The sequence below is a fragment of the Gekko japonicus genome, unplaced genomic scaffold (assembly GCF_001447785.1).
Source record: "Gekko japonicus isolate JY-2015 unplaced genomic scaffold, Gekko_japonicus_V1.1 scaffold157, whole genome shotgun sequence".
Classification (NCBI taxonomy): Eukaryota; Metazoa; Chordata; class Lepidosauria; order Squamata; family Gekkonidae; genus Gekko; species Gekko japonicus.
Genome location: NW_015168051.1, coordinates 371,461 through 385,483, shown reverse-complemented (window position 1 = coordinate 385,483; position 14,023 = coordinate 371,461). Strand labels below are relative to the sequence as shown.

Below are 14,023 nucleotides of genomic sequence, written 5' to 3'. Positions count from 1 at the left end.
CAGGAAAATCCCCAATGTCATCTGAAAACCAAACAGATTTATCAGGCTATGGTAGCAGATCATCTTAATTGATCCCCCACCCCTCTGGAGTTTTGGTATCCTATAAGTTTAAACCCCAACAACTTTAAACCCCGTGACAAGGGAACCATCTTCAATCCCCCACCTTCATATCATCTTCCTGCCCCAAGCAAAACACCAAATCAAGAGTGCAACCTGCACAGCCTATTGTTACCTGAGACAGGCCCATGGTTCTCATGGAGACCATGAAATCCTGAGCTGCTCCCAACAAGGTAGTCTTGGTATGAATGTTGAAGTTTCCCAAAACAACCAAACTTGGAGTCCTCAACACACCTCCCAAGACCACATCCACTAATTAGGGCAGGGAGACAGTTGGGCAGTAGGGCAAGCAGTATACCAACTGAATCCCAGTCCTGTTTCTCACCTCTAACACTAGATATACACTCTCAAAACTGGCAAGATCCTAGACAGGCCTGAGAGAGAATCCCTACAGACTACAGCAACATCACCGCCCCAGCTGCCAGGCCTATGCGGATATATTACTATGGGGGGGGGATAGTTGGGAGAGGTAAACTCCCCCCCACTACCTAAGCCAAGTCTCAGTGATGCATGCGAGGTCTGCCCTCTCATCCAGAATTAAATCCTGGATGGCTGCTGTTTCATCCGTTACTGACCTAGCATTTGAAAGCAGAATATTATAACTCTATGAGATGTTGGTAGGAGTAACTTTTTTGTTGGCATTAGTCCTTATGACCAAGAACAAGAGGACATGTATCATGTCAACTTGTACGCTGTGAGCTACACAAAATGAGTACTGCTGATGACTGTAGTATAAAAATGGATTGCTTCCTTTAAAGGGAGGCAGCTAAATCCACTTTCTATCATATCCCTTTTTCCTATAGAATAAGAGACATGAAGGAGTTTTTACATTAGATATTAACAAGCAGGGGACTTGCAAGGACTTGGAGGGGGCTCTCATTTCCCCTCTCCCACTATTTCTGCTTTCCCTTCCATGAAAGCCCCCATAGTATTTCCCCTTTGCTTGCTTCCTTATTGCCTTCCCAACCACTAGCCAGCCAACCTTTATGTGCCCCCTTGTCCTTCACTCTCCATAATAGCTTTTACCCAAAAAACTATGGACAGTTGTGCATTGTCAGTTGCTGGGTCAGACCCAGTTGTGCATCGAGAAACCCAGAAAGGCCCCAAGTGGGCTTCTCATTTCCCCCTGTATTCCCTTCCCCCACACTATTTCCTCTTCCCCTCCTCTTGGCAACCCCCATATCCTCACCTTTCACTGCTTTCTTTTCTCCTCTACTCTCCACCCACCCACCAACCTACCTTTACTGCCTCTCAACATCAGCTATATTTATTATTTATTTCAGTTATGCCCTGCTTTTCTCCCAACTGAGACCCAAAGCACCTTATATCATTGTCCTTTCTTCCATTTTATCCTCAGAGTGATGCTGTGAGGTAAGATAGGCTAAGAATGTGGAACTAGACCAAGGTCACCCAGTGAGCTTCTTTGGTAGAGTGGTGATTTGAACCTGGGTGTTCCAGTTCCTAGTCTGAACCTCTAACCACCACACCGCACTAGTGTTCATGGAGTAGGTGCTGTTGAACAGTAGCAGGCAGCCAGCCTGGATGAGCCATGCAAATCATATGGTAGTAGTTCACCTGGTGGTTGCTGCCAGGTCTGGCCCCAATCAGTCCTCCTTCAGAGACCAAAACAGCCCTGGAAATTGCCCTTCCCCATCCACTTACCTTTACTGAAACCAAGGCTTGAGGGCCAGCAGTACTGTTGTATTTGCCTAATAATAGCCACTGCTGGCATTTGATTCTTAAAGCTACACTCTCTGCTTCTGTTATTTTGAGAGAGTTTAAACTACAGTGGGTTTTTTTAAAGTTATGTTTAGATTTCGGGGTTTTTGCTAATCTGGGGCATTTGTAAGAACATAACAGACGCCAATGTTGGATCAGGCCAAAGGCCCATCCCGTCCAACACTCTGTGTCACACAGTGGCCAGAAATACCAGGTGCCATCAGGAGGTCCACCAGTGGGGGTTTATAGAAAGCTGTCTTGTCTGTTCATGGGCTCCAGTCTCTGGGTTTAAGTATCCACAGATCTGGCCACATTGAGAAATAGATATATTGATGTGAAAGCATCTTCAGTATATGACTGAAAGAAGAATGAGGTATGATTGAACAGGGTAAGTTATTCTGATTGTTCAGAAAGGTATATAATGAGGGTCAAATGTACTATAAAATGTCATTCTGTATATTGCTTGGTAACTCAATCATTACAGATAAACTATTTCAGTTCACGTGGAGACATTACATTTATAAGCTTTACTGAAAAATGTAATGCTCCGACTTTAATTTTACTCTTGCTTATTGCTTTACTTTTCTTGTTTGTTTCCCTTGTTTTGTCAAATTAGTTCATATTCAGGGTTTAAAAATTATGTGCTTCTGTTCAAGGATATAAGGTCCAGTTCATTTACATCGTATCTTGAATATATGGAGGCATAAGAACTTTTTAAAATCCACAGACAAAAATTGGTTTTTATTGTGATCTCACATACTGTTCCAGAGTGCATTTGTTATATTTTATATTTTCATTGTTTTTATCAATAATTTCATTATTCTGGTAATGGACTGTAATAAAGATTTTGACTTTGACAATTTCAGTTTAGGAAATTGTTTTACATTATCTCTTGTTTACATTTGAAGAATATAGTAAAATGATTAAAAAATGGCATAGGATGTCTCCACACTCCTCGCTGTTCGTTTTACCTTTTTTCTTCCAGTGATATAACTTAGCTTATGTATTTGGTGCTCACAAAAAAATATGAATTTCACATACCAGCAAGATACCCACGAAGATGGGATTTCTCTGCTTGTGAAAAAATAAGGCATTTATAAATTAACATATTCAAGCACTTTTTATAGTATGCTTCCAACTTTTTTACATGTTATCAGGCTATTTTCTTCCCATCGTGATATGTTTTTCCTGTAACATTTACTTTTTCTTTATTATGCCTCAGAATGTCATGCCAGATTATCTATTTGCCACTGGTTCTATTCATTTCTTGTTTTTTCTGTTCTGTCATTGAGCCTCTTTCTCACACAATAGTTTTGTGTTGTCTCATGATATAGAGATACGAGGCACTTTGTTTCTCCACAAGAAATAAGAAAATATTTTATTTTGCTTAGTGGTCAGAAGTGGAGATTATTATTTATTTGAGACGGACAGTGAAGAAGAGGAAGAGGAAGAAAAAAAGGAAGATGAAGAACCCCCAAGAAGATCTGCATTCCAGGTATTGTGTTTAGTTAATGCATTGATCCTGCTATGAACGCTTGACTTGAGGTGCTTATGAAAATGTGCTAATTTAACATTTATTATTGCTTGCTCATATTGCCACATTTCTGCAATGCAAGAATAATACCAGAGATGGATTTTCATTCACTTGCACCTGCATCATGTTTTGTTTTGTTTTTAATAAAGTTTCATATCCCAAACTTTATTTTTCTGATGTTGCTATGGAGACAAGTGAATAAAACATCTTTTCATTGGCATTGCTTGAGGTTTGCTTTGGTGCTTTTGTGTTTGGAAGAAGAACTGCTGAACTTTTAAAAAAATAGTTATTTGCAATAAAGACCAAGTTTTGAATATACATTTCTAAATTTTCCTTTTCCAAAGGTAACCCTAATTAATATCAAAACTCATATGTAAAACAAGAATATATCATAGGCTGGAGATGAAGTGAACCATTAATATACAGCTACGACAATGTTGTGCAGCCTCTTGTTATATACCCTAGATGCTGTTGGTGCTGACAGAATTCTGAGAATTTAAAGTAATAGGACTAAATCTGACATAATGTTTTAATCTCATAGGATGACTTTGTCAAATAACCATATAAACATTTACATGAGAAACAAGTTGTATCCATATGATGATCCAGGTACAATTCCTCAAGTGAGATCTACCACATATCTTTTGTAATGATACACCTGTTTTATTAGAAGGAATAGTGGTGAGGAAGTAGTTTAGGTTGGGGTTATGATCTAGTTCCAAGTGTTTTCATAGGTTCCTATTAGAGTTTTCATATCTAGAGTTCCACAAATGTGTAGGGTATATTCCTCTGCCATAGTGATGGTAGGGTTACCAACTTCAAGTTGGGTCCTGGAGTTCTTTTGAAATTACAACTGATTTGTAGACTATAGGAATCAGTTCCTCTGGAGGAAATGGCAGCTTTAGAGGGTGGACTGTATGGTATACCTTAGAGTCTAGGAGAAATGGAAATTCTTGAGTGGCTACAGAAGGTAGATGCTCTAGGACTTCATCTATAGTATACTAAAGAGAAACTAATTGTCACCTGTAAATACACTAAAGGCCAGAGGGATTGAGAGAGGGAGAGGACTGCTGTTGTCTGACAGCCTATGGATCCTCAGAGTGGATCAAAGAGTTAGCATGACATACAGAACACATGCATGTCAATGCCAACCCATGATGCAAGGTGCGGAAAAGGTGAGGTGGAGTGATATGAGGCTGGAAATTTAAATTTAAAATTTGTTGGAAGGAAGTGATCTCATAGGAAGGGGGAGTTGAAGGGGCTGGCCTTTGACCTGGACATGACATCGTAGGCTGTGACATCACAGGATGTGATATGAAATCTCTGCTGAGCTCTCTCTTCCCTTCCCCAAACTCCCCAGTCACCACCCCCAAATCCTCAGGAATTTTCTAAACCGGAGCTGGCAAACCTAGTTGACTACAAGAATGTATGTTCATGTATGTAGGATGGTAATACTAGTTTGCAGCAGCATTCTGTACAGGCCACATGCATAAATGAACAGAACACTATTATATGAAACCATGTGCTTTCATTATAGAGAAAGGATGGTTTCACTTTCTCTGGGCAAACGTATCCGTTTTTTGCATTAATTTGAGCCAGTATACATGATCAGCCTCATAAGATACTCATATTCAGATCTGCTTTACTTCATGGACAATTAGGGTTGCCAAGTGGATTTTTGCCGGAAGTGGGGTGCTCCCGGCCAGCGTCTAGTGTGTGCGCGCACGCGCCACACACACATCACCCAGAAGTGACGGGAGGACGCCAGGCATGCTAGGGGTGGGGCCACAGCCATACAAGGGAAAACTCTGCACATTGGGGCTGAGTTCCCCCCGGGGCCGATCCGGCAGCGCCGGGGAATGGGGGACTTGGGATCCCTATGGACAATATTTTCTTGTTCTCCTGTGGATGGTATTTAGGGTTGCCAGGTTCTACCTTCTTCCCGGCAGGGGGATCTTTGCGCCTTGCCAGGATCTTCTGCCACACATGCTTTGCACACATGGCACAATGATGTCACCCAGAAGTGACATCATCATGCCGCTGACATTGGCGCTCTAGTTTTAGGGTTAAACTCTATGGTTTGAGCCCAGATTTACCACAGAGTTTTGTCCAAAAACTAGAGCATCGCAGTGCGACATTGGCAGCGCAATGGCATCACTTTCGGGCGATGTCATTACACTGCTTTCTGAGGCATTTGTGGGCGGGGTGATGGGGAAGAGCCCACAAAAGCAGAGGAAACCCCGCCTGGACTGGGGGGCTGGGAACCCTAATGGTTTTAGCCTCATATATCTTAAATTTAAAATAACTTAGGTCTAAAAATTTCTATCAAATTTCCCATTAGCTCAGGCTGATCAATCCTGCAGTTGTTTCTTTCTTTCTGAGTCTGTATTTTGGTGTTCATGTTCCCTTTAATTGTTTTTAAAGCAAATACATTTGGAGGTGTAAGATACTGTGATTTTTTTCCCCTGTCATAGTTGCTTGCTTTCGTGTGTATGTAAGGAAAAGATTGGTTTTTGTGTGATAACAACCTGTATCTACTATTATCTGTGATATACTAAAGACTAATTTTCATGTGAAACCTTGTTTTGCAATAAGCATGTTCTTTATGTATATAATTAAATAACATGCTCTGTCACTTATTTGTATGTATATGTGCTAAACTGAATACTTACAGTGTGTGATCCTATTTGTAATGTAAACCCTGTGTTATCTAACTGAGTATAGTGCAGTAGATTCCATATAACAATAGCAGTCATGTCTTTACTAATTTCTTGCTTTGTCCTTCTTTATAGAGAGCTATTGCGAAATTTGCTTCTGCCATTTTAGCCTTGCCAAAGTCTGTTATTAAACTGCCCAAAACAATTCTTCAGTATTTTATCAGAGCTGCAAAGGTATTTGATGTTTCACTACAATGTAAAATGTGATTTCATCCCATAATATTCTGGTTTAGGGTATCCCATTCTCTTTTCTGCATTTTCCCTCTTATGTGAACTTTGTGAGAATTTATGACAGGCAAGAGTTTGGTACATTCAGCATTTAATAAATTGAATCATAGGATGAATAATCACTCTCATTTCAGTTGTGATCATAAATCCCAGAGTGAAAATGCAGAAGTATATCTTGGTATAATTCCATTGTTTCTGCCTAACCTATTTTAAAAGAAATCAGGTTGCATGCATTTATTAACAGTGGATAAAATATGGACCCCATTGAACTTGTCGAATATGGTTTTTTCCCCCCACCCAGCATGGTAACCTTTCTCAGAAAGCTGGTTAAGTGTCAGAAGAATTGTAACTAGGCACACTTTGCCTCCACATTTCTTTTCTGTATGCAGTTTGTACATTTTGATGTTAATAATCCACCAGCCTTCTTGAGGCATCCTTTAGCCGTGTTTGTCATGTCACATAGAATGTTTGCAACATTATGCATAAATAAGTTAATGCTAATTTTAAACTTAGAACAAAGTTTGAGTCCACTGGCACCTTTTAAGACCAACAAAGTTTTATTCAAGGTATGAGCTTTCATATGCACACACACACTTCCTCTGATACAATGAATGGACTTTATCAATTCATACACATAAGGCAGCGTTTAAACAGCAAATTAGCATACAACATAATGAAGATGTTTTAGCAGAGGCAAACAGGAATAAGAAGCTAAGTTTATAAGGTCACCATTGTTTGGATTTTAATTTAAAGGAAAGACAGTGAAGCAAATAAATATGTCAAAATTGGAGATAGATGTGTAAATGTATCATTCTTAATTGTGGAGTGCTAAGAATAATTAACTGAGACCTTGTTATTACACTCCATCTGTCTCCTCTCAATCATGGTGCCACTGGACTCAAATTTTGTTCTACTGCTTCAAACTAGGGGTGTGCAGAGAAAACATTTGGTAAAATTCAGATTTGGGCTATTAGGGCTAAGATATTCAGGACTCTTGAATATCACTGAATACCAGGTTCAGCAATGCTGTCTGGTTCAGGAGATATTCTGAAATCCCGAATATATGGTTCCATTATACCCTATGGACCATTAAAGTCAATGGCAAAATCTCATAGGGTATAATCTGGGGGCTGGGAGGGAGGTGGTTTGAGGGAGAGGCACCACATTCACAGTGTAGCGGCTGGAGTCTCCCTTCAAAAGAACTCCCAAGTTCCAAAAAGTTTGGACCAGGGGATCCAATTCTATGGGCCCCAAGCAGGTTGCCCCCATTCTCTCTATTGTTTTCTATGGTGGGGGGGGGAATTGTCAAGCTTCCCAGAGTGCTTTTAGTGGGCTGGGGGAGACGGAATTTGAGGGAGAGGCACCAAATTCACAGTGTAGCTGCTGGAGCCTTTCTCCACATGTGGTCACCCTAAGAGGTTGTCCCCATTCCCTCCATTGTTTCCTATGAGGATTAAAAAACCTAACCCAGCAAAGGCAGGCAGGCAGGCAGGCAGGCACCCAGCAGTCAAACTCCCCCAGACAATTTCATGGAAAGCAAACTGTTGGGACATTGCTTATTTGCCAGGAGCTGCCCCAGCAACCAAGAGGGGATATGTATAAACTTTAAACAGTAAAAATCTCTAAAGTCAAACCTATACAACAATGCAACAACACAACCCAAGAGAGAACTAGTGACCAACAAACCAAAACAACAATCTAGTAACCATCCCACACCACCAGCTTAATCGCCCCAAAAAACCAAAAGAACTATTACACTGTGAAAATCAAAAGCCAAACCTTCCCAATACTGCAACAGGAACTAACACAAGCAACCCACAAGGTTTCAACAAGCCAAAAAAGCAGCAACCCACACCCCTCCACCAGGTTCACCCACCACGAGCAAAAAGAAGGAATGCAAACTCTAGAACAGTGAAAATATCAAAAGCCAAACCTTCACAACAATGAAACAGGTAAGGTAACACAACCCAAGAATGAAGAACTAGGTGAACAGAACAACAAGGCTCACACACAGTTTCCCCCAAGCAACCAGAAGGAATGAACAATTCACCCATGTTAAAACGAGCAACAAAATTTTAACTTTTAAAACACGTTTTTAAAATATCTGAAAATGTTAAGTTAAAGCTAAGCCAAACCACCACCATCCCAACACAGCCAACAGAACTCACCCACCCGACCAGGTCACCCGCCCAACATAGAAAAAGTGAAGGAAAACTTTTAAAAACTTTTAATTTTTTCCCTTAAAATAATATTTTAACAAATATTACGCTGAACTTAGTAGAAGTACAATTACCAGGTGATGTCTTTAGGCAGTCCACATCCACACAGCAAGGAGAGATAAAGAGCAGGCCAGGCAGAGCAGCAGCAGCAGCAGGTAGGCAGCTGAGGGGAGGCAAGGCCAGCAATCTCCACTCCAGCCAAGCAGCCAGCCAAAATGGAGTGAGTGCAGCCATAGGACTCCTGCTGCTTAAATGCTCTCTGCCCATGCACAGAACAGTTTGAAAAAATAACACTGATTGGCCAAAGAGCATTGCAACTTGCAATTCTATTGGAAGAATTGCAAGTCTCCCCCCCCCCAGCAAGGTAGGTGGCAAGGTGGCTGGAATAGCCCAGCAGCAACATCAGCCTTGCAGAGCTGCACAATGCATCTGCAATTTCTAAATGCATGGCAGTGATTGGTCATTAGGTACCCTCTACTCTGAATGCTAAGGAAGAGGCTGAATATTTTCTGCGCTATTTGGGGCCATTGTATTCGGGCAGCCGAATCAGATCAGAGAATCTGATTTGGCTGCAGCTGCCCTGAATACTGCCGAATAGGTGGTTTTTCGGGGTTATATTCGGCTCAGCTGAGCCGAATGCACACCCCCACTTCAGACCAACACAGCTGCCCAACCAGGTCAGTTTTAAACTTAGACAGTGACGTACTAATGGCATTGCTTCAACCATTCTTTACTTGTAGCTATTGCCTTCAGAAAGCTATATTTTCTTCATATCAGTTTTTGTTAGATAATGCTTTTTAAAATTGAAAAACCTGAAGTTTTAGTTACTAAGATGTTTGCATAAAGCATATTTATTGTGCAGGACACTGAACAGGCAACATAGAAATATTCTATCTATAGTCTAAGAAAACAAACAAATAAATAAATAAGGAAGGAGACAGCACTTCTAAGCCTCCTCTCAGATCTAAAGCAGATGGTTTGTTTTGTTTTGTTTTATTGCCCTTCGGGACTTGGTTAAAAAATCCTGAGAGGTTTTTAAAGGCAAATGGGATAGATCCAATAGCTGCCATCCATTAAGTTAGATCTAGTGACTCCCTTTCACTAAGCAAAAAGGTTTCATTAGGTCCAGTTTAGCAGAAAGGAGTCACTGGATCCAGCCCATTGTTTTCATGATACTCAAGAGTGATTTTTGTAGATCAGGAACTACCAATAAAGCAGCATTTGAAAATGTTATTTTCAGCAATGGCAGTATTCCAGCTTCCCTGAGACAGTTTGTGCATGCTTATGTTGGGAGTGGCAACTCTTCGGTTCGGTTTTGTCTTCCTATCTCTCTTTCCTTTGCATGTGTGTGTGTGTTTGTTCTTTGGCTGTAGCTGTCTTTGATTAAATGCATACTTAGGCAATGCCAGCTGAGGATGATTTTCATCTTGGAAAGAAAATCATACAGGCAAAAGCGCAACATCTTTTGTCTCAAACTGCTATCAGACAATGCTTAGTTCTTGTTATTCTTTTTAATCATGTTTTTGTGCAATGGAATATAAATATGTAATGTAATGTGTGGTAATTATAGTGTCATGAACGTAAATCGAGTTCCCATATTAAAGATCAGCCAATATCATTAGAGACTGGAGAGCAGATCACAAATGTTAGATGAAACCTAAAACTTAATTTGAAGTCCTGTACTAAAATTTCCATTGCCAGAAAATAAAAGTCTAAGATGAGGAGCTTTAACAGTAGTGTTGGTGTGTTATTATGAAATATGACGTTTTGCCATTACTGAAGCTAATTCATATGGCCTGGTAAGTAAGATCCCCTGACCTGGATAGACCAGGCTAGTCTAATCTTGTCAGATCTCAGAAGCTAAGCAAGGTCAGCCCTAGCTAGTATTTGGATGGGGGACCTCCAAGAAATACCAGGGTTGTGATATGGTGGAAGGCAATGGCAAACCACCTCTGAATGTCTCTTTCCTTGAAAACCCTATGGGGTTGCCATAAGGCATCTGTGACTTGATGGCACTTTCCACCACAACCAGTAGGTAAGATATGCCAGTGTGAATAGTCATGACCAAATTAGAGAAATAACATGTAAGCCTTTTTGAGGGTGACATAATTGGGGACTCTCAGCTAAGAGTCTGAATCCTCCTTTTCCCCCAGCAGCACTTCTAAATGTATTTCTGTCAACAAGGTAACTGTGGAATTTTCCACTCTACAACAGCATCGCGGAAGGAGCTGAAGCATAGGGACAGCCTTGGAACTGCACTACTTTATAATTCAGAAGTAGTATCATTTTATTCAACATTCCAGTGTATCAAACTGCCTGCATGCAGAAGGTTCTATCTTAGCCTTCTTCCAGATGAAGAAGCTTGCCACATGAGGAAAGGGAGAGGTGCCTTTCTTGTAGAGAAGCATTCCTGTATATCAGCTTCCACCCAATTTGACACTTATTCTAGGAATTATACAGATTATATCTGAGAAACAAAGGGGAATTGAGACACAGCCCACCATTTTGAGTGGATCAGATGTTACAATGCATGAAATTATTTGTTTGTGTCATAATAAGAGCATTAACCTCCACAGTCAGAAAACGACTGCCTGCATTGGGGGGTGCTCAGAATGGTCCTAGATCCACTAATAAATCCAGACTATTTATTTAGTGTCTTAGGCTCTGTTAATAAATTTCTTGGTGATTGATAGAGGGAAAACAAATAATTGGTGCACTCACAAGCACCACCAATTCTAAGCTGAAACGCAAATTGTTATGTCCTGAATCCAGAGAATATGAGCAGAGTTCTGTTATGCGATGGGCTTGTTCCCGGTGGTCTCTCCCAGTGCAGCTCTTTCTTTTCATACAAGGAAGATACCCGGACATCCCTGATGTCTTTTTTTAAAGATTAATTTGAAAACTTGTGACAATTCCTGTTGCAACTTTTGATCATCAGTACAAAGTCATCCATATCTAAACAGTGCATCGATTCCCCAAATTCAGACCATGACTTTCAATGGAGACTCATAAGAAACCACAATGGTTTTCATCTTTTGGTTTGTTAAGCAATCAAAAATAGTGCAAAAAAAATGTTACTTTTTTGTAGTATTTGCAATAGAATTGTAAATGATTGCTTGATCTCACAGATGCTTACTTTAAAATCTATATTCCAGTTTTTCGCTTGATTTAATGTTTTCTTTTCTGACAAACTTGAAATAAATTCATTTGTTCCCTCTAGTTTGTTTATCAGGCCTGGATTACTGACCCTAAAACTGCCCTCAGACAGAGGCGCAAAGAGAAGAAAAAGTATGAGAAAGTAGGGAAACAAAGGCAGAAAGGATCTGAGGATGGTATGTATGCAATTTCAGGGCCACAACAGGCTGTAGTGGGAGTCGGGTTCCCTGGCAGGGGAGACACCTTGATCGCAAAGAAGGTTTTCCCAGGGTGAGGCTCATCCATTGCACTCCAGGTGTGCTGACCCCTGGTAGTGGGGGACTACATTCGCACTTTCCCCTGAAAAAAGAGAGCCAGTTTGGTGTAGTGGTTAAGTGTGCAGACTCTAATCTGGGAGAACCGGGTTTGATTCCCGACTCCTCCACTTGCAGCTGCTGGATGACCTTGGGCAAGCCATAGTTCTGTCAGAGCTGTTCTCTCAAGGACAGTTCCCTCAGAGCTCTCTCAGCCCCACCTACCTCACGGGGTGTCTGTCGTGGGGAGGGGAAGGGAAAGGAGTTTGTAAGCCACTCTGAGACTCGGAGTGAAGGGCAGCGTATAGATCCAATCTCCTCCTCCTCCTTCCAAGTGCCATTCTGCTCATGATAAATAAGCTCCATGCTAATGTTTCCATATATGGCAGTAAAATGGAAAATGTTTTACAGTTTAGCAGGTTAGCTCTGCAGGAGGATATAGCAGAAAACATTGTGCATTATACTGGCAGCCACCTCTAAAGAAGCAGATGTAGTGAAGTATAGCTAGTACTTAAGGTGGTTTTGATTGGCAATGGAGAAAGTAACTGAACAACCAAACCAATTCAGATATGGTTGCCAGCTCTGGGTTGGGAAATATCTGGAGCCTGAGGGTGGAGCCTGAGGAGGGCAGGGTTTGGGGCATAATACTATAGAGTCTAACTGCCACAACTGCCATTTTCTGCAGGTGATCTCTGCCACCTGGGGATCGGTTGTAATAGCTTCCACCTGGAGGTTGGCAACCCTGTATTCAGACATTCAACTCAGACGGAGCCATGTCATTTGTACTTCTAAATATTAATTGATGAAACAAACTAAGACTTCATAGACTGTCACGGTTAATATAATATAATGACGTGTCTTAAATGCATGAACTATGTAGAATGTGAAATTGCCTACAGTAAAGAGCAGGCATCTCTGTATTTTTACTAAATAAGTATAAACTGCCAGAAACATTTGCTCATTACATTAATGTTGATTTGTCAGTTGCTATAGATGTGGAATTTGAAGAAAAAGAGGAACATGTCAAAAAGAAATCTGATGGACCTGGTAAGCAGCAAAGCAAGAAAGGGAGTCCATTAAATCCATAAATGAAAGACAGCATGACTATTTATTAAAGGCAAGCCAGACAGTTGCTGTAGAATTTCCTGACAATTATGTACTAAGAGGCACAGCTCTACCAGCACAAATGGGATTGTTCCAGACAGTATAAAACTGTGTAGCAAGAGAAACTAGTTTAACTACTTTTTTGTCCTTCTTAAATATGTTTCATATCAGCTACACTTGAAAAGTAAAAAGAATAAAATGTATCTGTTTGCATTATCTCAGCTGTTTTGACACACTAAAAACAGAAGGCAGCTGACAGGACAGCGAGGGGGCCTTTGCCATAGTATATAGATTTTGAAATGCCCGTGAGATAATGAAAATAGAATGCAGTAAGACCCAGCGTTGTCTGATCATAGAAATTATTTCTACAAAAATAGAAAATGGTTCAGAGGTCTCCTAAAAGTTTTAATGAATGGTTTTTTAATAATAAAAAATCAAGTGAAGTTTCTGCAGTTGAAATGTTGGGCCAGTGATCTGGGCCTTAAAATTAAAAACACCAAATAAAGAATAGTAAGAATAGTTACTATGTGCTAGATATTATCAAATCATCCACAAATATTTGCTTCTGTAATGATTGCTAATTTTCTAACCATTATTTCTTCTCTTTCCCCCAGATAACATTATCAAAAGAATATATAACATTTTGAAGTTCACCTGGGTTCTTTTTCTGGCAACAATAGATAGTTTTACAGCTTGGCTCAATTCAATTTCCAGAGAGCACATTGACATTTCCACTGTGCTAAGAATCGAGAGATGCATGCTTACTAGGGAAATCAAAAAGGTAACATGGCATGCTCATATTGTGTATATGATGACATTACATGCCAGGTTTGTAATCTCAGGCCCTCAGCTGTTCTGTTGTTGCTGAATATGAATGCTTTTATATTGTGCTTCTTTTTAAATGATTGTGGAAGCAGAATATTATGATTATTGCAG

The 14,023-nt window shown here is 40.4% G+C and overlaps 1 protein-coding gene across 1 annotated transcript in view; it reads left to right on the top strand.

The window, feature by feature from the left end:
* PIEZO2 (piezo-type mechanosensitive ion channel component 2) overlaps nucleotides 1-14,023 on the top strand; it is a 428,995-nt gene that overhangs the window by 335,973 nt on the left and 78,999 nt on the right. The window contains exons 32-36 of the mRNA XM_015414359.1: nucleotides 3,228-3,331; nucleotides 11,755-11,866; nucleotides 12,500-12,502; nucleotides 12,977-13,030; nucleotides 13,702-13,868. Of these exons, the coding sequence (XP_015269845.1) occupies nucleotides 3,228-3,331; nucleotides 11,755-11,866; nucleotides 12,500-12,502; nucleotides 12,977-13,030; nucleotides 13,702-13,868 (440 nt within the window). The remainder of the gene's footprint in view (nucleotides 1-3,227; nucleotides 3,332-11,754; nucleotides 11,867-12,499; nucleotides 12,503-12,976; nucleotides 13,031-13,701; nucleotides 13,869-14,023) is intronic.